Source organism: Sebastes fasciatus, chromosome 16, assembly GCF_043250625.1.
Source record: "Sebastes fasciatus isolate fSebFas1 chromosome 16, fSebFas1.pri, whole genome shotgun sequence".
NCBI classification, from domain to species: Eukaryota; Metazoa; Chordata; class Actinopteri; order Perciformes; family Sebastidae; genus Sebastes; species Sebastes fasciatus.
In genome coordinates this window covers 3,399,329-3,423,932 of record NC_133810.1, presented here as the reverse complement: position 1 = coordinate 3,423,932, position 24,604 = coordinate 3,399,329, and the positions used below count along the sequence as shown (strand labels likewise).

The following is a 24,604-nucleotide window of genomic DNA, read 5'->3' as shown; positions in this document are numbered from 1 at the left end:
GAAAAAAATGGTAAGAAAAGTTAGGCATAGACAAGGTAAGATGTAAATAGTTGAATAAGTAGTTCTAAACTATGTTGAAGGCAAAAAAACACAGATTTTGCCTTTACTTTCAGCTCTTTCATTTGATTGGTTAATACAGGTGGAGACATCGCAGAAACACACAGGACTCATTATTCACATCAAATATTTCTGTTTTTACTTCCCTACGTCTCCGTTTCTCCCCAAACTGACAATCTGAGAGGCTTTTAATTTGAATAACAAGCAAAACAATTTAACCAAAACATGTTTAACTTTGAGGAAAAAGGTTTTCCCACATCGGAGAAAGAACGAAGGAGAAAAAATATCAAGAAAAATGGTTTTAACATTGAAGTTTGTGAAGTGTGCGGTTATGCATTTGTGTTTAGAGTTTTGGAAAATTTAGCATAATATCAAGAAATGTGTCTTGGCAATCAAAAGAAACTGTAATGTGGATTCCCGGAAAGGAAAGGAAACGAAAGGGAAGGAAAAGGAAAGGAAACAAAAGGACTTTATAACTGAAAACTTTTGGCCTGTTTCTCCCCTTCGCTTTACTGTCATGATGACTCAGTTGTTTTTATTTGCAGAAAGACATCATGCCTCTATAGAAAAGGAAATGGGTGTGGTTTATTTTTCATCCCCCACCTGTACCAGCTGCTCAACGGGCGTAACCATAGATAGCATCTACATCCGTCTCTTGCGTCCCTTCCACGTACACTAGTGCGCTGTACAGCTGTTGTTCAAGATAACACCCAACCATGAGGGCCAGATACAACAGGAGAGGACATGAGGAGAATGTCGTTTTTAATCAGCACATCAAGCTGAAAGATTTGAAAGAGGAAGCTCGACACTTGGAAAACCAATACCTCTTCAGAGAAAACATCCCGTCATACCCTCACCCGGAGTTTCATGTGAGTCATGTGAGACATGACACAGACGAAGCTGGATTGCGGGGCATCAAGAGGGATCGCGGCTTCAAGAACCCGTTCGAAGGCAATCTGCTGTGGTGGAGTCTGGTTGTTGGACCTGATGAGATTAGGTCAGCTGAGAGGAGTCTCCTGAAGACCACCTACCCAGACCGGACGGAGGAGCAGGCACAGAGGCAGCAGAGCTTCCTGGAGAAGTTTGCCACCTCTCCGGCCTTCAACAAGACCTCCAGGCTGGGCTCGTACCGCTTCACATTCCCCCTGGAGGAGCTGCTGACGGCCTACAGTGAGCAGGTACTGTACTGTACTGAGGGTCGGGTTGTACATGTAAACACAATTTTATTGTCATACATTGTACACAGCACAGAACAGCAAACAGTGAAATTTAGTGACCTCATTTAACCCGTCCTCAGTGGAGATCCGGGGCTTAGCCCTGAAATCTTGATAACCTTATTGACTCTGTTGCTACGGACGCTCTGAGACGGATCAGTACTTCCACAGTAACGAGGTCTTTGAGGAGTTCATTTTCAATGTACCTCCATTAAAACCTCTTTTATTGTCTCCAGTTTTGCCAAGGCGCTCCGCCCGTCATGCGGGTGTTAAGGACCGTCCTGTACAAACTGGAAGTGATGTACGTTGTGGTGGTCAACAGTCCGGCCAATCAGGAGGAGTTCTCAGACTGTCCTTTGCTGACTGACGACGACCCAAACGCTGTCTGCACTTACAAGGATGGCCGCTTCATCTGGAGGGCTGAGGCCATGTGTGAGACACACAGGTAGGAACTAACCACAGATACTCAACTGTCCTACTGTTATTACAGACACTTGAACTAACCACTTTGTCTCTGGTTTTTGTCAGCTATAAGTTGGTCCGGAGACCTGAAGAAAAGCAGATGGAAGCACAGCCTGTGGGGTATAACCCTCAGTTTTATGTGTGGGATCATGTCGCTGTCGCCCTGCATGTGAAGAATAAGGTACCTTCACTGCTCGTTGTTCTCACTCGTTATCGTTAACGAACATTCAGTATTTTATATCAATAATAGTAATCTGAGTAAGTAAACCTGCAGTCGTTCTGCTCCTCATCTTCTTCTGTTCTTTTCTCTGTTTTAGGTGCTGAACTTTGATCCCATCCGACTGAGAGAGAACCTGAAGTTCTGCCGTGCAGAAAAGCCTGGATTGATACGTGGTGTCAGATTTGAAGACTTCCCACAAGCTGAAGAAAATGTTAAAGGATTGTGGCCTGACGATCCCGCACCACTGGAGAAGGATGAATAAATGAATTCATTTTTAAAATTCTAAAAATAATTTATTTTAAATTATAATTATAAATTATTTTTTATTTATTTATTTTCCTTCTCTATGTGGATGCACACGATGCCATTATTTATATTTTATTTTAATTATAATGTTTGTTTGACGAACTGCAGAGGTGTGGACTCGAGTCCACATTATTTAAAATTATTAAATCATAATACAGGAAGGTGTGAACTTTGTAATCAAGAAGAAACATTAGAACACGTTGTGCTTTACTGTCTATTGAATCTGGATGAAATAAAGTTGGGATATGATCTACGTGATCTCTTACAAAGAAGTTCTGGTTATGTTTTTGTTCCAATATCTCAGGAGGTCAAATTTGATGGACATTATGACTCTATTTGTGTGTGTGTGTGTGTGTGTGTGTGTGTGTGTGTGTGTATATATAGAGATATTTATATCTCTCTATATATATATATATTTATATATATATATCTCTATATATATATATATATTATTATTATTATTTATTTTTTTAATTATTATTATTTTAATTTTCTTTAGGAGTAAAACTAGTGAGTAATCAGAATCCTGATCCACACTCCAGACCAGTTGGTGTCGGTAACGCACCATAAAGTCCAATACATAAACATGTTTTTCATCACAAAAAATTCAGCAAATATAGTATAGTATACAGAAATACAAAAATAAAATGAATAAATTATGCAACAAATAAAATGTAAGGAAAGGAAAAGATGAATACAAATTTAAAAAAAAAAAATCGAAGTCTGTTAAACAATTCAAATAAATTTGGTTTTATATAATAGTTTTTGCCAATTTAGAATTTTTGAGTTTTAAGTTTTCAAACATGGTCAAATATATTTTAATATCCGTATCTTTAAAAGTATAAAAGGAGGGTATTCTGTTAAGCCATTTTATGTACATAATATATTGCTAAGATATTAATCAAATTAATTATGTAAATTTCATCTGCCCGAAAAACTGGGATTGTTAAAAGTTAGTAATATCTAAAAAAATACAGAATAAATAATACAGAAAGAAAGAAGATAGAGGATGGCGACAGCCAAAAAAAAACAAGTTGGCAACAGACAAAAACCAAAACGGCGACGACCAAAACGGCAAACTCGCAGCTTCAAAACCGTAGTCTACAAACCAATGGGTGACATCACGGTGACTACGTCATCTTCCATGTACAGTCTTTGGCAACAATGTGTTTACCGTTATTTGGGCTTGCTGGAGTAGGAAAACGTTCTTAGACAACGTCCGTTTACAAAAACGTGTTCGCAACGGTGTCGAGGTGCATTGTTCCTGAGTGCACATGGTTATGGAGTGAGTTATCATCGGTTGCCATGTTATTAATTGAGCATATTGTTTTATGCTAAATGCAGTACCTGTGAGGGTTTCTGGACAATATCTGTCATTGTTTTGTGTTGTTGATTGATTTACAATATAATTAATATATACATACATTTGCATAAAGCAGCATAATTGTCCACTCCCATGTTGATAAGAGGATTAAATACTTGACACATCTCCCTTTAAGGTACATTTTGAACAGATAAAAAAATGTGTGATTAATCAGGATTAAATGTTTTAATTGATTGACAGCCCTAATCAGCGATCAAAATGTTTATTTCCTGGATACTCGACAATGAGTCCTGAAAGGCCTCTCCTACGACACATCTGATAATATCACCAGTTACTCTTGCAGCTGTTAGGCCTCTTTATCTCAAAGTCCAGTCCGCCCCCATGTGCACACCCACAGGTTTTATTTCCACATACACTAGTGCGCTGTACAGCTGTTGCTCAATATATCACTTCTCTAAAAGTCAGAGGAGAGTGAGCAGTGAAAGTAAAGACTTTGTCTTCCAACCATGTGGTCCGGACACAACAGGAGAGGACATGAGGAGAATGTAGTTGATAATCAGCACATGAAGCTGAACGATTTGAAAGAGGAAGCTCGACACTTGGAAAACCAATACCTCGTCAAAAAAGACATCCCGCCATACCCTCACCCGGAGTTTCATGTGAGTCATGTGAGACACGACACAGACAAAGCTGGATTGTGGGGCATCAGGGGGGATCGCGGCTTCAAGAACCCGGGCCGAGGCTGTCTGCTGTGGTGGAGTCTGGTTGTGGGACCTGATGAGATTAGGTCAGCTGAGAGGAGGCTCCTGGAGATCAACTACCCAGACCGGACGGAGGAGCAGGCCCAGAGGCAGCAGAGCTTCCTGGAGATGTTTGCCACGTCTCCGGCCCTCAAGAAGACCTCCAGGCTGGGCTCGTACCGCTTCACATTCCCCCTGAAGGAGCTGCTGACGGCCTACAGCCAGCAGGTACTGTACTGTACTGAGGGTTGTACATGTAAACACAATTTTATTGTCATACAATGAACACAGCGCAGAACAGCACACTGCAGCTCTAGCCCTTTAGGTGCCCTTGGTGAAATTCGGATTCGGAAACCTCTTTTATTGTCTCCAGTTTTGCCAAGGCGCTCCGCCCGTCATGCGGGTGTTAGAGACCGTCTTGTACAAACAGGAAGTGATGTACGTTGTGGTGGTCCACAGTCCAGCCAATCAGGAGGAGTTCTCAGACTGTCCTTTGCTGACTGACGACGACCCAAACGCTGTCTGCACTTACAAGGATGGCTGCTTCATCTGGAGGGCTGAGGCCATGTGTGAGACACACAGGTAGGAACTAAGCACAGACACTCAACTGTCCTACTGTTATTACAGACACTTGAACTAACCACAGACACTCAACTGTCCTACTGTTATTACAGACACTTGAACTAACCACAGACACTCAACTGTCCTACTGTTATTACAGACACTTGAACTAACCACTTTGTCTCTGGTTTTTGTCAGCTGTGAGTTGGTCCAGATACCTGAAATAAAGCAGATGGAAGCAGAGCCTGTGTGGTTCAACCCTCAGTACTATGTGTGGGATCATGTCGCTGTCGCCCTGCATGTGGATGATGAGGTACCTTCACTGCCCGTTGTTCTCACTCTTTGCAGACTCTTTTTTGTCCGTCACCGTCTTCTGTTCTTTTTTCTGTTTTAGGTGCTGAACTTTGATCCCATCCGACTGAGAGAGAACCTCAAGTTCTGCCATGCAGAAAAGCCTGGACTGATGCATGGTGTCACATTTGAGGATTTCCCTCAAGCTGAAGAAAATGTTAACGGATTGTGGCCTGACTATCTCACACCACTGGAGGAAGATGAATAGATAAACGAATTAAGTGTGACGTAAAACAGAAAAATCTGAGTTTGTGAAGGGATGAGGATAATAGCTCTGTCAGCCGCATTGCACCCGAGCAAGGCCAAAGAGTATAAACCAGGGGTCAGCAACCTTTACTATCAAAAGAGACATTTTAGGCCCAAAAAAAAAGCCTCAAAATATTTGCTCATTGTGATGAAGGTAACACAGTTTATAGTCTGAGTATATAGTTGTTATGCTCCCCCTCCTTCTGATCATGCTGATCCTGTCATGCCTAATCTTGGTCTGTGTCCTTCTCTCCAGGTGTGGCAGCTCCTGCTTGATTGGAGTCAATAAAGAGGGGGATGGGATTTTGGATCGGCCTCTCTTCCACTGTGGCCTGGCAGCAGCAGCAGCAGCACAGCACAGCAGCAGCAGCAGCAATGGTATATTGACCACTTGTAGTTTTGTTTTCTTTATCTTTTCTGGTGAGTCCGGTGGTTTAGTTTTCGGTGTTTTGTTTCTCAGGGTTTAGTTGGGATTATGTTGTTCAGGGGAAGGGGGAAGCACCCGGTTCCGCCGGCTCTGTAAGAGCCGGGCTGAGGTGGCTTCCCCTCTTTTGTTACTTTTTGCCGGCTCACCAGTTCATTAGTTAAGGGTAAAACTTTAGGGGTTAATTTGAGGTTTTTACTTAACTTAGCTCTTTTGTTATTTATTGGTCTATATCTGTGTTGCTCCTAAAAATAAAAACTTGTATATCTTGTGAAACTCTTGATTCTTGTTATTATGTTCGACCTCGTCTACGAGCTTTCTTCGGGGTCGTAACAATAGTATATAAGTCTAATGCAGTGAGGGCCAAAGAGACAATGTACTACGGAGTATTAGGGCCACATTGAGGGGAAAAACATCAGAGATTTACAGAATAAAGTCATAATATTACGAGAAAAAAGTTATGAGAAAGTTATTTTATTATGAAAATAAAGACTTTACTAGAACAAAAAGAAAATAACACGTAAAATTACTACTTTATAATATTATGACTTTATTCTCATAATACAACTTTTTTCTCTTAAACGTATGACTTTTTGTTTTACTTTTGTACATCACTTTGTAGGCGAACGTTTTACTGGCGTTATTATGGTAATCAACTGGATTACAGTCCAAAATGGCGGCGGAGGCGTAGCTCTGCTGCTGGGCGCTGGTTGGCGTTGCAATGGAACGTATAATTGACTTTCACCTCTTAACAATATAAGTTCTTTGGCCCATGCCTGTAACTTTTCTTATAGGTCTTTTCATTGCCATTCTTTTGCCAGGGCAACAACTTTGGTCCAAGTTTACTTCCTGTCAGCTACTGCATTAACAAAGGGGCCCATTTAGACTGTTTATGTTGTCAAGTTTGTAAAGGTCTGTGTTTGTGTGTGACAGTATGTGGACCCACTGTGAGGTTTAGAGTCTAGTTAAAATGGCAACTTCGGTATTTTTTTTCAACTTGGACCATATTTTCTCATTTGTGTGTCTCTTTAATTGACTAATGCAGACAACAATGTTTGAAATTGGTCCAGTATTGAAGGAGTACGCTGCAGACGAACGACAGCCGCTAAACGGGCTGCAATGTAATCGCTCAGGGACAATTCCTCACCCTCAATTTACGTCCACTAAAAGTGCTTGTTTTTGCCACTGACAGGCTCAGATTGTTACGCTGTCTGACAACATTATTATGGAAAGAACCCTACAGAGAAAAATCGTACCTTTCGCTTTCTGTTTGTCATTGTGTCATGTGACTCGTTGCCAGTGTTACACCGAAATCTGGGATTAGAGAGAGCCGGCAACACGTGACGTCACCATTTGGCTGTCGTCAGAAAATGTGACCCCATCTTTTGCTTTTCTTAAAAAACATTTATGTTAATTTTAACAATTTGGTTTTATGTGTTTTATGTCACGTGTTTACCTCATTGATTACACAGGTAGAGTCACATTTTCTGACGACAGACACAGATCTCGGTGTAAAGCAGGAAGACGACAGTGGAAATGTGAGTCAGAGTTGGAGAGAGGAGTGCCTCGGGACACCGGTGTTTCAGGGTTTATTGTGTTGGAGTATAGAGAGCGTATCTTCGTGATATCTAAAAGATTTTAAATGTTTATGGCTAAATATTTTGCTGATTTTGACAATGTGAATGCGCCGCGAGATTTCAGATCAAGACTTCACTTTTCTTCAAAATGTGTATTGTCATTGAACTGTATTATTGTTGTTCTTACTGCAGCCAGGCAGCATTCATCCTTCTCTGCTGCTTGTGTTATTACACCATGCAGTTACATAAACAAGGATATAAACGTGAGCCAAATTGGCAGAAAAAATGATAAAACTGCACATCTCACACTCCTTCCATGCTGAAACTGGCAGCAGGCGTCACAGAAGAAACCACAACCAGCCAATCTTCTCCCCTTTTTGTCTTTTTCCTTTAAAACCATTGTGGTCAGTGATTTTAGTTTGTGCTGACACGGAGCTTTGTGTGATGTCGGTATTTTCCTCCCTCTGCGCGCTCTGGTGCCAAACATTTTCTTTCTTCTGCTTCAGGCTGCGTCCTCGCTGGTTCTGATCAAAACCTATTCCATTTTGTTTTGTTTTTTACTCACCCAGAATACACTGGAAGGAATCACATGAATCATCAACAATGGCTGCACAGTAGTTGTATTCTCACAAGGGAACAATAGTCACATTCATGCATGACTAAATAACAAGCAGGCGATGTGAAGAGGGCGAACGTCTATTAAAAGGGCATTGTTGCAGCTAATGTTTCATTCACAGCCACTTTATGAACTGTGAAGGACGTCTTTGTCCCGAATCTCTGTGAATTTCTGATTATAGTGCTTGTATGCATGCATTCTTCCAGAAAGGTCAAAGTCAACTGATCCTGGAGCAGTTTAGTAAAGACACTCACTTTTGTTGTAGTTGGATAACTAAGAATTCTCAGCCTCTTTTTACTCCTAGTTTTGGTTGTACCTGTATCAAACTGTTAATCTAGTTAACGTTGCACCTTTAGTCAGTGGCGTTGCCTGAGCACATTCAGGTCTGGACTCTCTAAACTTTGTTTGTTGACATGATGAAGAGCCTTTTAAGCAAAAGGGGCTCTAAACAGCAGGAGGTGTGCAGTTCAAGCTGTGAACTAATTAGCTGTTCGGTGATTGAAAGCCGGTGTACAGGAGCCGGTCTTCCTGTACGCCAGAGAGAAAGATGCAGTTTTGGAATCACATTGCAGTTGTTTGGCAACAAGAACAGTAGATTAGACCGTACAAAGCTGGTGAAACTATTTTAATGGTCCTATTATGCCCTTTAAACACCCGGGCTGTGGTATTTTTGGAGAAAAGGAGCCACAGAACTATGCAGGGATAATTAGCGATGTGTTTTGTGTTTGGTTGTGTAATCGTAATGAAAGCTGTGGTTCACATTGGACTAAGAAAATAACGACAAAGATTTGTTTTGTAGTGAGTCTTAAGTAACAAACTAACCCTTCCTCAGTCTCCTCAACATGATTAATTCACCAAACTTTGGAGATTTTTGATGTATTGCAAAATGACAAAACATGAATTAAAGCTGACGTAGGCGAGATCGGAGCAAATAGGATTTAAAAAAAACTTATTTTTATAAAACGGTCGCTATATCGTGACAGTAGTGCATGAAACAGGTAACCTGAAAAAAAATCATGTGCCTCTGTGTCCGCCGGTGCTCCTAACAGCATCTGCAAGATTTCACAGACCGGAGGAAAACAAGCAGTAAGAGCTGATCTGAGGTCTGCTGTCCAGCTGCCGTCTATGAGAGCCGGCTGTCAATCACTCTGAACTCCGACCAAACGGTCAAACTAGGCAGCGCTGATCAAATATGAATCAATATTATGTTACGTTAATGCCTATTTCTCTCCTCAGATGTTCTCAGAATCATCTTGTAGTGCACGGTTTAGCTGGAAAATGAGAAAGTTTGTGACGGCGCCGCCATTGTGTAATCTGGTGAAGGAACGCCAAGTACCGGTCACTTGACCGGAGCACAGCCAATAGGAACGCTCTCTCAATGAAATGACCTGTGATTGGTCAAAGTCTCCCGTCACGGGCTAGATTATCTAAAGCCTGAAAACAGAGCCATGAGGACTCTAGTTATATCTCAAAACACTTGAATTACAATGGAATTTTTGCCCAATGATGCCAAAAATAAACTGCCTACTGCCACTTTAAAGGATAGTGGTCTTTTATATTGTTCTTAAACAAACATAATATTATGTTATTCACCTTGTCATATTGCTTTATTACTAATGCAATACAAGCTGGATGTATTGCTGTGACACCGTCCGCACCCGTTGCCAACGTGGGCTACTTTTTAATTTGCCAGAACGTGTCATAATGACAAATGCCGGTTCAACCGGTTGGCATAAAATCAAACCGGTGTACGCTCATACACCGGAGCAGGCCGGAAATTGACCCAACTCTGGTTCCAACTGAAGACATAAATCTTTAAAACGCCTCACAGATATATCATTTTTTGATAGTGGCTTGGTAATTTTCTACAACAGCTGGTCGTTTTTTGAAGGATTATTTTTTTTTTTATGTCGGATTTGTTGACAATGAGGAAAAACATTTAATATTCATCACCTTATCCTTTAATACTCCTTACTTTTTAATGATTATTTCCCAAAATTTAACAATTTTGGAAGCAAAAGACTTGATGAAGCCAAGATTTGAGATGTTTTTTTTGTAACCGTCAGTGTGTTAGTTGCTTGCTATCATTTTGTTGTAGTTCAGTATTCTCAGATCCTTATGTTTGCATTGTTTTATACCAAATCAAACTTATAGCTGAATGCAAAACAAGTTGTCTGTAAATTGTTATCTGATTTACTCAGCGTTCCCTGAAATACACAGCAACCTCTGCTTTCTCGTTCCCTTAACGACTAAAATATTACAGTGATTAAAATAGTTTTATGTCACCGTAAAACCAACCTTTTGAAATGTAACCATGACAATTCTTCAGAGGGAAGAACCCACACTGAGTGAGGACTGTAAACTTTTTAATTATGGGCTGATATTCAGGAAGCCTCGGTGCTCTGTTGGGCTGTAAAGAGAAACAAAAGATATAAAGGGAGAGAAAAACGAGTGGGTGAGAGTGTGAGGGTGAGAATGTGAGACCGCCGGGAGCCGTAAGACTGATGATATCCACCGAGGCTTCCTGCCTTGTTGGGATGTAAACAGAGAGGGACAAAAGGAGCCTTTTAATATCAACTGACATTAGCATGCGGCTCATATCAACACTGCGTACTGACATTAAAATATGTCTCTAGGAAAACAAAATGAAATCAGATTTCTCATTCCCTCATAAAATGCAGCTTGTAACACGCGTGTCTCTTTGCATCATAACAAATGTATCCATGAAAACTGACAGTAAAGACATTGAACTTTTGCGACATGAACAAATATCATAATTCATTGTGTGTGCTTGCCGGTTGAATCCAAACTTAATTTAGCATTATGGGTGGTTATACAGTATGAAGCCATTTTATCCAGACTTTGAGTCTTAATTAGATAAATAAACCAAATACATGAGGCACTGTTCAATAGTGATCAGAATTAAAGAGTCAGCACACACAAATGCACACACTAAACAACAAGTAACTACACCTAACTAGTTAACTAACTAGAAAGACAAACTGACAGACGGATAAATTATTTGCTGCTCAGATGTAAACGAGCATGAGTGCACCTGCGCAAGCTTGGAGGATGACGTATGACTTGCAGCTTCTACTATAGTCATACGTCATATTCCTATTTTAGCAACAACTTTCTTTTAACTTTGATCACAAAATTATATGTCAAAACAAATCCCATAATAACCTTTCAGCATATTGTAATTTAAGTGTTCTGAGAGAGACTTCTGCAGGTTTACTTCAGGTTACTTGTTTCATTTTCCTCGATCCTCATTCATCACACAACACAATAGAGTGCACAACTACGTCAGCGTTTTGCCCTGACTTTTCAAAGCTCTGTAAGAATACTTTCTGCTTTACTTCCAGACAGCTTTCCAGACAGAACAGTCTTGACCATTTTGGTGCAGGAGTATAAAAGTGTCTGATCAATGACGACCTGTGACAGACAAGGACAGAGTAAAGCTTGTAGATCATAACCATCACTTAAGCTTTGCCAACACCAGCTTGTATCAGTTCAGAGAGTTGTGGGAGGGGAAAAAAAACATTTAATGTGCTTTTAGAAACTCTCATTCACTGTGCTCTTTGACTGACAGCCAATAAAGCATCAGGAAAGAAACATTCACCTTCAGGTTTCTACAAGGTCAAAGCTTTCAAACTATCTGTGAACAGTCAGCTCAGGAGCAATATAAATAGATCGCTTTGCTTTTATTCACTTGTTGCAGACGTCATTACGCTGTCAGCTCTGATTGAAGAGATGTTCCTGTCCTGTGATATTGTTTGATAGGTATTATATCTTGATATTTGGATGTGTTTTGTTGTTCCATGACCACGTCTTTAAAGCAAAACCACACAGTTATTGTGCATTGTGGATTTCTTTTCTTTCATACATCTATTCACAGATTCATTCTTACTTACAATGAATACATGTAGTACCTGTGGCTCCTGATTCTTTCAAAACAAAACAAGGCAAAAATAGAAACGCAGGAAAGAAACTGCTAATGGAACTCAGTGAACAGCGAACAGGAGACGTAAAGCCCATTTAATGGAGCAATTTTCATTGAAAAGAGACGATTTTGTCTGTCTTCTTTTTGTTAGACATCGCTGGAATTAAGCCTTTTCTCATCTGAATGGCACTTCTTTTCTTTCTTTTCTACAAGAGCTGACTGAGCCATTAATGTGATGTCTCCATCTTGTACTGTTTGTTGGTGCCAGTTGTTCAATATTCAATGCAGATAAATCTTCTAAATGTTTCTTCATCATGTTAAAGCTCTTAGCGTCTTGTCACACTGTAGAAGAAAAAGCATCTGATTCACTTGTATTTATTGAATTGACTTCCATCTTATTATACTCAAATCAAAGCACACTGAAAAACTTGTCATGCTCCACAAAGAGAAATATGTTTCAGACTGATACGTGTAGTTTTACATTTCATTGCAGCAATTCAAGTGATGAAATATTTCATTGACTCTTGCGGGATGATTGTGTTTCCTGTCGGCTGCGTCACCAGTTTGATCTGGAGCTGGGAGGGAGGCAGTGTCATGCTCAAGGACACTTCAGCAGTGCAGACTGAGATTACTGCTGCCTTTTGCATATAGGTAGGAGTACACTAGATTTCTAAATTATGCAACACAAAAACCCGGCCCATTGTTGCCAACTCTTTTCCAATGAAAGTAGCTGGCAGCACTAGCTCCAAAAGTTGCAAATAGGGATGCACCGATATGAATGCAGAATCTGTGGGCAACAGGACACGATTTTGGGTATCCCTAGCGGTCTGGTTTCCGTTTGTAGTCTTTGAGCAGTTGAATTGACCAATCAACGTTTGAGGGAGCTTGGGTTGCATGCAGGTAAACAGTCCGTGTGGAGAGCAAAAGAAGGAGAAAGCATTCGCCCAAATGCAATATCGGAACCCATTGTCAATTTATCTTTTTATTAGCTAAAAAATAAACTAATAACTGAGTGTAAACTTGTGAAACAATCCGGTTGTAGACGTCGTCTCTCAACTCCAACTCCATTTTTTTGTATCTCAAGCTGCTAATCGGACTGTAAGCAATGACCGGCACACGAGAGAGGAAGTCTTGGTCCGGATATCCGCTGGCTACATCGGAGCCCGCGGAATATTTGCCGTTGCCCACAGAGGCTAAATCGTCGTCAGACCGATCGCCGATGGGTTACGAGATTGTGAAGCATCTGCTGCCAGTTGCACCACTTGCATAAAAGTCTGATGAAATGGCGTTGGCAGAGTTGTAAGTACGAGCTGTGTGAGCTGGCATATCATAGTACGGTCTAAATACAGAGGTTTAATTAACCAGAATAACTGAAGACACTTGTGAGGGTGTGCTGGGCCTTTAAGTGAAAGGCTGCATAGTCTCAGACTAGTTTTCCTATACACGTCAATGTGTATCTGACAGTGTGCTTGTGTGCGAACGCCCGATGGTGTTGTCGGCGCCTCAAACTGACAGCTGAACTATCCACCCAGCTTTAATTGAGTTCACGCACACACTAGGTCGCTCTGGGGAGGGGAAAAAAAAATAACAGAGAAAAGAAAAAACACCCTTCACGCCATAATTTGTTTCCCCGTGTCGCCTCCTGACACCGCGAAGATTGAGGCAGAATATTAGCGAGAGATTACGTCGAATTTTAGAGAAGTTGTTTTTGCCCGTGTCGAGCGCTCGGACTGACAGACGAGGACGAGCTGTTTGAGTGTTTATCAGCCGCTGTCGCGGAGCTCCGGAGGGACTCTTGATGCAGACGGCCACGTTTGTTTTGGAGGGAAGAATCTTCTGGGACAGAGTGGACAGAGACTGAGGGGGGGGGGGGACAATCTGCTGCTGAAATTAGACAGATGTATGAATGGATGATGGACCAGAGAGGAGCAGGGACAAGATTATTAATTAGCGAGTGAGACAGGGGAAAGAGGAAGGGAGGGAATGAGAGAGTGAATGAGCGAGGGGAGGGTATGGGGTGAGTGAAGGAGGGTGAGAGGAGAGGAGAGGAGGGAGGGACAGCGGAGGGATGGAGTGGGTAGGGGGGATATGAAGGTCGGGAATGAGTGAGTGAGTGAGGGAGGGAGTGTAGGAATGAGCGAGGGAGTAAGGGATGGGGCAAATGGGGATGAGGGTAAGGGGTAAGAGCGTGGTGGGTGAGTGAGGAATGAGGGATTGAGTGAGTGACGGAAGGAGGTAGGGATGCACTGACACCGATACCAGCATCGGGCATCGGGTCCGATACTGTGCTCATGTAGTCGTACTCGCAAAACGACTCCGATACAACTTTACGGCAGCGTGACGTTAACCTCTCGTCACCATCTTTCAGGTCCTATAGCGCGCTCACGCTCCACCTCCCCAACAGTGCGGTCGAGACGGGCCGGTGGTGCGTCCGACCCCGCAGGGCCGGGATCCCACCTCAGCTGGCGCGCGCCGGCCCTCACTTTCATTGCACCACGGGGTTTTGCTTGCACCCTCTGACTCGCGCGTGAGTTAGACTCCTTGGTCCGTGTTTCCAGACGGGTCGGGTGGGTTGCAGACATCGCCGCAGACCCCTGGCGCCTTTTACGTGGGCCGAGCCCCGCCCTGGGGACACGACGCGGTTGGGGCGCACTGAGGACAGTCCGCCCCGGTGACACTTTGTCCACGGCCACGGGAAGCACCTTCACCCTGAGCCTTTCCAAGCCGACCTAGAGCCGGTAGCGGCGCACCGCCTCGTATGCGGGACTCCCCAGCCTGTCGTGTGTCGTTCACACCCTCCAGCTGGCTGTTAACGAGGGTCTTTTGGCACAGAGAAGTACTCGTATCGGTACTCGGTGTCGGCGAGTACCCAAATGTAACTACTTGTACTTGCACTCGGTCTAAAAAAGTGGTATCGGTGCATCCCTAGAAGGTGTTGGTGAGTGTGTCAGTGAGAGCGAGGGATGGATGGTGAGTGAGTGAAGATGGGAGGGTGTTTGAGCGAGTTATTGGGAGGGGGAGGTGAAATGGAGTGAGTTAGGAAGCGAGTGAAGAAGGGAGTAAATGAGGGAGGGAATGAATGGTTAATTGAACATAACCTTTGTAAGCGTTGTGTGATCTGTTACATGTCAGAAATTAAGTGAAATTGAAACTACAGTATGTGGAATCTGAGAGTATTTCAACTGTGAACACTGATGACCTCTGAAAAAAGGTGTCACTCTTCAAGTTCTTGTTGGTTTCCTCTGGAGAAATATAGTTTCAAATCGTAATGTTGATCCCTTTGAGCCGTCGTGCGGACGACAGATCATCTGGATCACAGTAGATTCACAGATATGAGTCGGAGAGCGTTCTCTCTCTCCCTCTCTGCAGTGTTGGAGGAGGATGGATGTGCTTTGGGAGGTGAATTGTTTGTTTGTCCCAGTAGGATACGCAGTGGGAGAAATTCACAATTACACTGTGAGTTGCACGCTGACTGAAGTGTCTTTGAGTTTGTTTTAAACAAAAAAAAAATCATCTCACACAGACGCAACCAAACATCATTTTACTCCATCTCTCTGGGTGATCCTACTCCAGCCTCTATGGACTTTCTACCAGCTGCATTTATTCTCCTCTCACACCGTCCTTGCTCTTCACAATAATTACAAATAGACACATAACATAATTTTCTCCCAGCAGGCAATGCGCATTACAGCGGCAGATTAAATTTTAAAGCAGAACACGTATGCTTGTGGTATAATTTTTTCATCATTTAATATTTTCGCTTTTGGTCGGCAGCAGTTCTTTTTATCAGCTGCATTTGGTGAAAGCAGAAAATTAATATGTCTTTCAATTTACTGTGTAATTTTATACCATGTAGCAAAAGAACTCAGGACAAACTCCACATGAAGTATGCTGAAGTATTTTTTTTTTCTGTTAAAGTGGCATTTTAAATCCAGGACTAGTTGAAAAGGTAATAACGAGCACCTGCTTTATTGTGCACAAGAATGAGCCTTTGGGGGGGGGGCTGACTACGCACGACAGGAAGCGTGATCAGTCCGCAAATTAAATGATTGGACGGGCTACCTACCTACCTAAGCAGATTATTATTACGACCAAATCTTTGTTGTTGTGCATCATACAAAGTAATGAAACGAACTGCGTCTCTATTCACAAGCTTGCTGTTAATTCTTCCCTCACTAGGGGTGAGACATTGACGTTTTTGGCCGGCTCTGCAGCGCGAGCGTCCATGCAGAATGGCGCTCCTCGTTCTCTCACCCGGAAGAGTCGTGGAGGGAGACGGGCGCCGGTTTGCATTTGTGCCACAGAGCCGGTTAAGGATCGGCAGTTTCACTTTGTATGCATTACATGACCAGGCATTATAAATCGACTTTACGAGGGCTAGGGATGCACCGATAACACTTTTTTTCAGACCGAGTACAAGTACTTACATTTGGGTACTCGCCGATGCCGAGTACCGATACGAGTAGTTCTCTGTGCCAAAAGCCTTTCGTTAACAGCCAGCTGGAGGGTGTGAGCGACACGCGGCAGGCTGGGGAGTCTCGCATACGAGGCGGTGCGCCGCGACCGGCTCTAGGTCGGCTTGGAAAGGCTCGGGGCAAAGGTGCTTCCCGGAGCCGTGGACAAAGCGTCACCGGGGCGACGACGTCCGCAATCCACCCGACCCGTCTTGAAACACGGACCAAGGAGTCTAACGCACGCGCGAGTTTGTGGGTGCAAGCAAAACCCTGTGGCGCAATGAAAGTGAGGGAGCACGCGCCGCCTGAGGTGGGATCCCGGCCCCGCGGGGTCGGACGCACCACTGGCCCGTCTCGCCCGCACCGTCGGGGAGGTGGCGCGTGAGCGCGTGCGATAGGAACCGAAAGATGCTGACGAGAGGTTAACGTCATGCTGCCGTAAAGTGGTATCGGCGCCATTGTATCGGAGCCGTTTTGCGAGTACGAGTACACCGAGATATAAATTCTTTCTAGTCACATTCAGCATCACCTGTTTTTTTTTGTTTTATTCTACTGACACACACACACACACACACACACACACACACACACACACACACATGCAGCGTGAGATGTACTGCAGCCGAAAGCAGAGCAGCAGTGCCCAGAGAGCAGTTAGAAGATGTGTAATCAAGACAGAGGTTGGCTTAACTGCTCAATTAGCAGCCGTAATTAAAACACTCGCTCAAAGACAGATAGCATGGATCTCTGTCTTTCTCTCTCAGCCGCTCTGAAGAAATTGAACCGTTGCACACGGGGGTTTGTGAAGAACAGTAGAAGTAATGTACAGACATTAGTTCTGCACACACACACACACACTGAGAAAAGGATGCTCTTTCATGTATTCAGTAATGACAGAATCCAGGGAAAAGCTACTCAAGCATGTAATTATTAATCAGCAGCACCACCAACAAACTTGACTACGTCAGCTTATATGCGGCTCTGCTGTGAGAATACTTCCTGTCTTCGGTTGTGACGCTCACAGAGACCTGAAACACATTTTATATCCTGTCTCAGTTCTCAGTGTGAAGGAGAGGGAGTGCAGCTTGTTTAGTGAGTGTAGGGTAACAATGAGTTTAACCACGGAGGGGTCATTAAAGCGTTATAAATGTATGTTATGTGTCCTGTATATCAGGGTTTAAACCTCTAAATATATCAGATTACATGTAATTTCTGACACTTATAATGTCAGTTAATGCACCTGGAAATGAGTGGTTCTCTATACGTTATCTTGACAATGAAATATGTTTACCCCTCTTTCGTAGGCTGCTCACCATCAAAGCTAATTCAACAGCTGCACCTCCCCAGATGTTGTCTTCCATCAATATCCATTACGGCTGCAACTATCAATTATTTTAGTAATCAAGTATTCTACCGATTATTCCATCGATTAATCAGATAAAAAATACTTTAGCAATAGTAAATACACAAAAGAGAAAATCAGACGGGTCTCTTAAAATTAACTAGTAATTAGTTTTCTTTCTAGAAAAATCTATAATAATAATCTAATACCCTCTAGGTTTTAACAAAAAAGAAAATTCTGAAATGCAAACACATCAATTAAAAAGTTAGTAATTGAATTTATCGAGTTAGTTCTCGAGTGATCATTTCAGCCCTAATATCCATATTGTTGCGTGACAGTATGAACGTAATTATGACACTGACGTCCGAGAAAATCTCGAGCACGTGAGCAAAAGTAATTTTTTTAGTGGTTGTCTCTTTATTCTAGAAATCGAAACAGCTGCGGATGGTTTAGGGTTTTTGAATTGACGTGCAATTTATGTATGTTGTATCACGACAGCAGCAGAAATAAGACATGAATGTAGTGCCGTACTTAGAGTGGGATGCTGTGGCTATGTTCCTGGAAGCAGTAAATACAGTACCACTGCAGACATCGGTCCAAAAGCAGTGTCTTTCTGTCCCCAGGAATTTTGTGTTTTGTTAAATAAAAGCTTAAAACATTTAGGATTGTTTTTCCTACAGATATCCTGAGCTAATCTTAGCATATTTTAAAGGAACGGTATCAGCTAATGTTAAAACAGAATGTTGCGTTTACAGCATGAACCATCTTTCAAACGATCCTCCACGTTGAACCTCTGTGGTGTTTCTGCAGTCAGAGGTGGGCGGATAAGTCACCAGAACCTGTGATGTGATTTCATTACAGCGTAATAATCCTTTACAGCTCGTCCCGTCCCACACATAACAACAATAAATCTAATAAACAAGAGTGTTCAGCACTGAGGGGGAAACGAGCACAAACAGCCACTGAGAAAAACATTTTTATTTCTCCTGTCACTTTTTACTGTATCTCCGTGTTGCTTTATGGCTTTCCACACGATATTTATGTTGCGTTGTCCAACTCGGTAGAGTTTTTATCATCTTGATTTGTTGTTGTTGATGTCTCTGTTTTTATTCATTTCTTTAGTTGTTCTTTGTTTGTGAAGTCCCGTAAAAGGATCTTGTTTTTAGTTGGGTTGTTTGTTTTCAACCATGCATGAATAAATAATTATCATGTCTTACTACTTTACTTTCTGTTTTATCATTACACTCATGAATATTTGCATAATATAGTCTTAAAGGGACTCTATGTAAGATTCAGCAATTGCTTGTTAACAGCGACACCTGTGGCCGTTAAGTCAACGAAAGTCAGCGTCCTGTTGCTCCCGGTTGTGCTCGCTCTACATAGACATGAAGGAGCATCGCTCAACACAGTGAGGCGACACACGTCAGCTAAAACCACAATATCACTCTATATTTCAGCTGCTTGGCAGTAATGTTAGCTGACCAGACGAAGGTCTCTCCATGAATCAATGCTGATGCTGTGTTTTCCTGCTTCAGCCTCCCGACCGCGGTCAGAAGGAACAGGGGAGACACGGCAGCCCAGCTTGGAGACGATAACGTTACTCGCTCCGGAGCCCCGTCACTTCACTCAGCAGCAGGAAACGACACGGGAAACCTCTGTTGGTCTGGAGGAGCTGCAGCAGTTATTTCTGCACAAACTTCCACTGTACATTCACTAGATATTCTCAGAGCTAAACTAACTCTTCTGCAGTGTGGAGTGAGCAGCATGCACGTGAGAGGTGGAGCGAGTGAGACTGAGCGCGGTGTGTGAGTGAAGGCAACTCCGACTGCGTCCCTGGAGTCCAAAGCTACGGACTCCCCTCCGTCTTCTGACCACACGGGCTTCACTAGATAGAACTTTGTGGTTTTGGTGCTTCCGTGTAGTTTGTGTTGCAGTCTGAGTCTGAACAGCGTAGACACACGTGAGCGCGCACGGGACACCGACCCGCAATGATTTATACGTGTTAGGACTTACGATCAGTACCTTTTCAATTTCTTAAAATTCTGCAGAAATAATGTTGATATTTGAACTCAAACAAGTACACCTCTCTTTTGTTTGTTTCCCATTCACAGAGTACTACGAGTATTCTATAGTGTTAGGGTAACAGTTAACCAGCTAGCTCTGTACCAGTACCTAAACATACCATGTACAGCCGTTTTGTTTGTATTAATGATTGTTACCCTAATCTCCAGATTGCTTTTTACTCCGGAAATTGAACAGTTGGTTTAGCCAGATTGTAAAAATACAAAATACACACACACCCACATTTAAACACTTATCTTTAATGATGTCCAGCCATGCAGGCAGCTTTGGTTTTATTTAACAAGGCCTGGATAAATTAGAGCAGGAGTGGACAGGATTAACAAGCAAGCCAGAGATAAAAAGTAGACGGACGATGGGAGGAAGAAACAAAAGTGGAGGTGAAGAGAGGCGAGGTGAAACGTGGTCTAATAAGCTGCTGCTGACTCACATCATGCTGCCGGATTAATAATCAGCTCTGGATGGCCTAATTGAGAAATCTCATTGTCTTAAATAAGCGAGGAATGGCCGGCGGCCAAGGACACCAGAGGAAGAGCAATTTCCTATTTCCTGCGGCAGTGTTTTCATCAGTTATTAAGCCGCATTGATCTTTTCTCTCAGTGTACCGTATCGGAGTTTGAAACAGTTTGAACAAATAAAATGTGAGGAAGCAGCGGCTTAAAACTTAAAGAGTCGTGACTTTGCGAGTGGAAAGGTTGATGGTTTTACACACATATCTTTAGATGATGTAACCTTGTGTCCAGGTATTGATTGTAGTGAACTAAAATCATCAACAATAGATTTCAGATTTCGATTTCAATCCCTAAAAAGCAAAAAGCAAGATCTTCCAGAGCCACCATGCAACAAATGCTTTTGATGATTGCCAGCTCACAGTTTATTTAATGTAGAACTGAAATGGAAAAGTTTATTTTGCAGGATTTGTAGTGTTTAGATTCACACAGCACCGAGAACCAGGGCACGTAAACACCAGCTCATTAACCAGCAGTTTGTTTATTAGAGTTCGTAGTAAACTGCTCTTTAATGGACTTGTCTCTGCTTTCCAAGAGCTGCTGATCAAATGTAAACATCCACTTTATAAAGCCTCGTGTTTTGGTGTTCATTTCCTGTTGTTAGTTTGAATCGTATCCTGACTTACTGAGAAACAGCTCCGTGTTTCATTTGAAAGAGGACCAAACTTTGAAAGCCTCAGTGATCCTTGGCCAGCTGAGCTGGAACAACACGGTGCCCACTTTCCACAACTATCTCAAGTAGTGAACACTCAGGAACTTGAATACACTCCAAACATGTGAATACACTGCTGATCACTGTTGGAGTTAATGAATCATTGGTTTGGACAGAATGTAGTTTTCTTTGCAAACCTCCTTGCAAATATTTGCAAGTCCTGAAAAAGTAATCTCTCCCCTGTTGGTACTTCAAAGGAAGAGACGACATATTCTCACTCCCAACTCATCAAACACTGATGTTTGGTCAGTGACCCTAAGCTTCAAACTATGACGCTCTAGGTTCTCCTCTTTTGGACGATGTCAAGGATGGAGTGTCATGCTCGTTACATGCATAGCGTCTTTTCAAAATAAACTTCCGTTTTCACAGGAAGTTAGGCAGAACAACCGCTTAGTTAAGGTTAGGAAATGATCGTGGTTGACGTTAACTTGACTAGTGAGTCACGTGACTCACAGGACTAACGATACTAACGAGTCACGTGACTAACGACTCATGTTACTACCGAATGCCTAACGACTCACGTGACTCACAGTACTCACAGGACTAACGAGTTGCTCTGAGCGTCTAATAATGCCACGGTTGGGTTTACGTTGGAGTTGAGTAAGTTGAAAGCCCAGTGTGTTACATACAGATGCTAAAGTGTGCCTTGGTGCATCACTATCCAACGCCAAGGGGCAATGCCCGAGCTGCGGACGAGTCAGGAGTGAGAATGGGTTGGATTGGGGTTGGCTTTTTAAGACGCACTTTTTAGTTTTATGGTCATATATAATATTCTAGTGCCTGTTTGCTGTGATTTGTTTCTTCTCAAACTCGACACACTCTCCGTCTGTTTTACATTAAAATACATTTGTTATTGTGAAATATCTGCAGGAAGGTGTCGACTCCTTCTTAGCATCGTAACATGAAGAAAGCACAGTCGTGTAATATCCAGTAAGTATTGATTTTATAGATCAAAAGACATCTAGACATCTGTGTTCAGACTGACATCATTCATTTCAATGAGAAACCAATTAGTGCGCTGGTCACACAGCAGGGATCTTGACGGAGAGGACTCCATTCAAAAAGTGGTTTAGTCAAGCGAACACAACGGTGAGCTTTATGCTTTATCAGGAGTGTTTTTCTAACACCATGAGAAAGCTTCAACAATCAGGACAAATTGGTTGGTTTGACAAAAGCACCTCTGCAGTGCACATCTGCTTCTCTGAGCTTTTCTATGAAAGCGGTGTCAAACTCTTTGAATTTGCTCGTCTGGTTCTGGTTTGAAGTTGTTGCTCTCATATGTTTCACACCGATCTTGCTGGAGGGAAATGAGCCCCGGCTGTTTACAGTTCAGTGTTTACGCGTTGCAGTTCTGTGTGACTGAACTAAAGGCTTTGGTTCAAATTCAGCAGCTATTTATTCAACCTACTAATGTTTAAACTGCAGCCTTCGGGGCACAACACAGTGAACTGCAGGGTGTAGTTTTGGTTATTGTTCACTGATTCCGTTTTGCTCTGGCGATGCGTGCGCTCCATCCATCCATCCTTCACTGCTGTAAAAAAAACACAAGCTATCTGTTCAGGATGCTCCTTCCTCGACCACCCACCGTTTGTTAAGAGCTTACTGATGAAATATGCGGCTCTCCGTCGACTGTTTGAACTTTTCGTGCATGTCTGTTCTCTGGTGTTGTTTTTGTATTTGTCAGGTTGCAATTAGCAAGCGCTGTTTGTCAAACAAGCGACCGTCAGCGCTGCGGGTGTCCAAAGAGAATGCCAAACAAAGCACGTCAGCCATAAAATATCTCTGCTCAGATTGCGTCCATATGCCGCAAAAACAAGCCCTGTCATTAATGACTTAAACATGCACATATACACTGAGCATTACACAACTGCACACACACACATCATGCAATGCAGGCCAACACTACATGTAAAACAAAAAAGCATAATAGTTGTATTTATATAGCACTTTTGTAAACATATGTACAAAGTGCTTTACTGTAAAAAGGAGTAGATGCTAAAACTAAGTATAAAATAAACAATGCACAGTAATAAAGAAGCAGAATCTGGTAGATACTGTAGCTGATGTCTGTCCCGCTGCTTTCAGATGGCTGCAGAGATTTAATGAACCGGAGGAGAAGGTTTTTGAGACACTATTTCACAGCTGAGGATAACATATACGATGAGAATCACTCATATTGATTTATAGATCAATACAAACTGATTTACAGCTCCTGCTATAATCACATTAAACTCATTTTTTGATGTAGATTTAAAGGCATATCCTCGTAGGAGTTTGATTAAAATAATTTTGTTCAACTATTAAGATTTGGGAGCAGGTATTGGTGGAGATTCAAGGAAACGCACAGAGGACCACTTTCAGTCCCCGAGTTTAGTTCCTGATCCTCGTTGGTTGAGAGGGACCATAAGTGTCCTGCATAAACCATAAGCTCCTTCTCCCAGTTGGATTTTGACAGTTGTTGTAATGCATTCTCTGTCAGCGTGGAGATATGTTGGCCATATGCTGTTATTGAAGAGCATATGAGCAGGGTACACATTGAGATTCCCTCTGTTTACTCTCTGCAAACGGCACTTATCTCCTTATGTATAATGTATATCAGCCATCGTATTCATGTTGTAATGGGGCCGACGGAAGACAGCAGTGGATGTCAAACACAGGAAGGCCTATTAAGCATGCATTAAAACTGCTGATGGCCTGTGTGTACCAACGCAACTCATTTCAGCAAGACGGAATAATATGTGTGCCAGGAGAGACTGAGAAGGTCATCAGCAAACAGAGCAACAACAACAATGCTCATTACTATTCATTGAAACTGGCATGTAGATAGAAAAAGAAGCGGTGCATGTGAGGCTCAGACTGCCAAGAGCTAATGAAGAACCTGCAAGTGAAGGTGCGGAGAAAACAGACAATGCTGGAGCGCTGTTTTATTAGTCGCCGTGTTCCGACTGCGCTGCAGGTGCCGGCGTCGACCTCTGGCATCAATCTGTTTCAATCAAATGCTCTGGTGAAGGCTGTGTGTAGCATGAAGGGCAACAATTACACCTCCACGTTCTGCTGCTACGCTCAAATATACTTCCCAAGTTTATGGGTTTATTATTCTGAGGACAACTTTACTTGGAGTGCTCTGGCACTGTTCGGGCTCTGGCACAGCATTCAATGGATTCACTGCAATCAGAGAGGGTTCACTCACAGAGCGACTGTAATGACATTCGTGGGAACGCAGAGACAGACTGGCGAATTCACAAGAATGGGTTGCTGTCGAATATAGAGGATGTTTTAATAGCTAATATGGTGTAACACCATTCAGATTTATATAACCCAGCTATGCCAAATAAGATGCAACACCAACAGAGCTTTCCCCTTTGTAGCCATTCTGCCAGAAGCAAAACTTGTAACGGTCAAAGGAGCCAGTCAGGTGTTAAAACGGTTTTTAACTCGTCTCACCTTTTTTCTTCAGCGCAATGCCA

The 24,604-nt window shown here is 42.6% G+C and overlaps 3 protein-coding genes across 4 annotated transcripts in view; all 3 read left to right on the top strand.

Moving 5' to 3' along the window:
* The window catches only part of sgcd (sarcoglycan, delta (dystrophin-associated glycoprotein)), a 618,307-nt gene that overhangs the window by 331,555 nt on the left and 262,148 nt on the right, over positions 1 to 24,604 (top strand). The window lies entirely within an intron of this gene.
* On the top strand, positions 773 to 2,531 carry LOC141753297 (uncharacterized). 2 transcript variants are annotated; one of them, XM_074611814.1, is made up of 4 exons: positions 773 to 1,235; positions 1,508 to 1,716; positions 1,800 to 1,914; positions 2,051 to 2,531. In XM_074611814.1, exons 1-4 carry the CDS (start codon positions 774 to 776, stop codon positions 2,213 to 2,215), a joined length of 951 nt encoding a protein of 316 aa, XP_074467915.1. In that variant the 5' UTR covers position 773; the 3' UTR covers positions 2,216 to 2,531. The 2 variants fall into 2 exon arrangements, with proteins under 2 accessions (XP_074467915.1, XP_074467914.1); XM_074611813.1 differs by having other exon boundaries at positions 1,800 to 1,932.
* On the top strand, positions 3,564 to 6,181 carry LOC141753298 (uncharacterized). The gene is made up of 4 exons (XM_074611815.1): positions 3,564 to 4,551; positions 4,697 to 4,905; positions 5,083 to 5,197; positions 5,279 to 6,181. Exons 1-4 carry the CDS (start codon positions 4,090 to 4,092, stop codon positions 5,441 to 5,443), a joined length of 951 nt encoding a protein of 316 aa, XP_074467916.1. The 5' UTR covers positions 3,564 to 4,089; the 3' UTR covers positions 5,444 to 6,181.

What these genes read in the sequence shown, in the direction of transcription:
- LOC141753297 (XM_074611813.1), top strand. Translation starts at nt 774, where the DNA reads ATGAGGGCCAGATACAACAGGAGAGGACATGAGGAGAATGTCGTTTTT. An exon ending in TGACGGCCTACAGTGAGCAG is followed by an intron (nt 1,236 to 1,507) that starts GTACTGTACTGT and finishes TATTGTCTCCAG; the next exon opens with TTTTGCCAAGGCGCTCCGCC. An exon ending in GCCATGTGTGAGACACACAG is followed by an intron (nt 1,717 to 1,799) that starts GTAGGAACTAAC and finishes GGTTTTTGTCAG; the next exon opens with CTATAAGTTGGTCCGGAGAC.
- LOC141753298 (XM_074611815.1), top strand. Translation starts at nt 4,090, where the DNA reads ATGTGGTCCGGACACAACAGGAGAGGACATGAGGAGAATGTAGTTGAT. An exon ending in TGACGGCCTACAGCCAGCAG is followed by an intron (nt 4,552 to 4,696) that starts GTACTGTACTGT and finishes TATTGTCTCCAG; the next exon opens with TTTTGCCAAGGCGCTCCGCC. An exon ending in GCCATGTGTGAGACACACAG is followed by an intron (nt 4,906 to 5,082) that starts GTAGGAACTAAG and finishes GGTTTTTGTCAG; the next exon opens with CTGTGAGTTGGTCCAGATAC.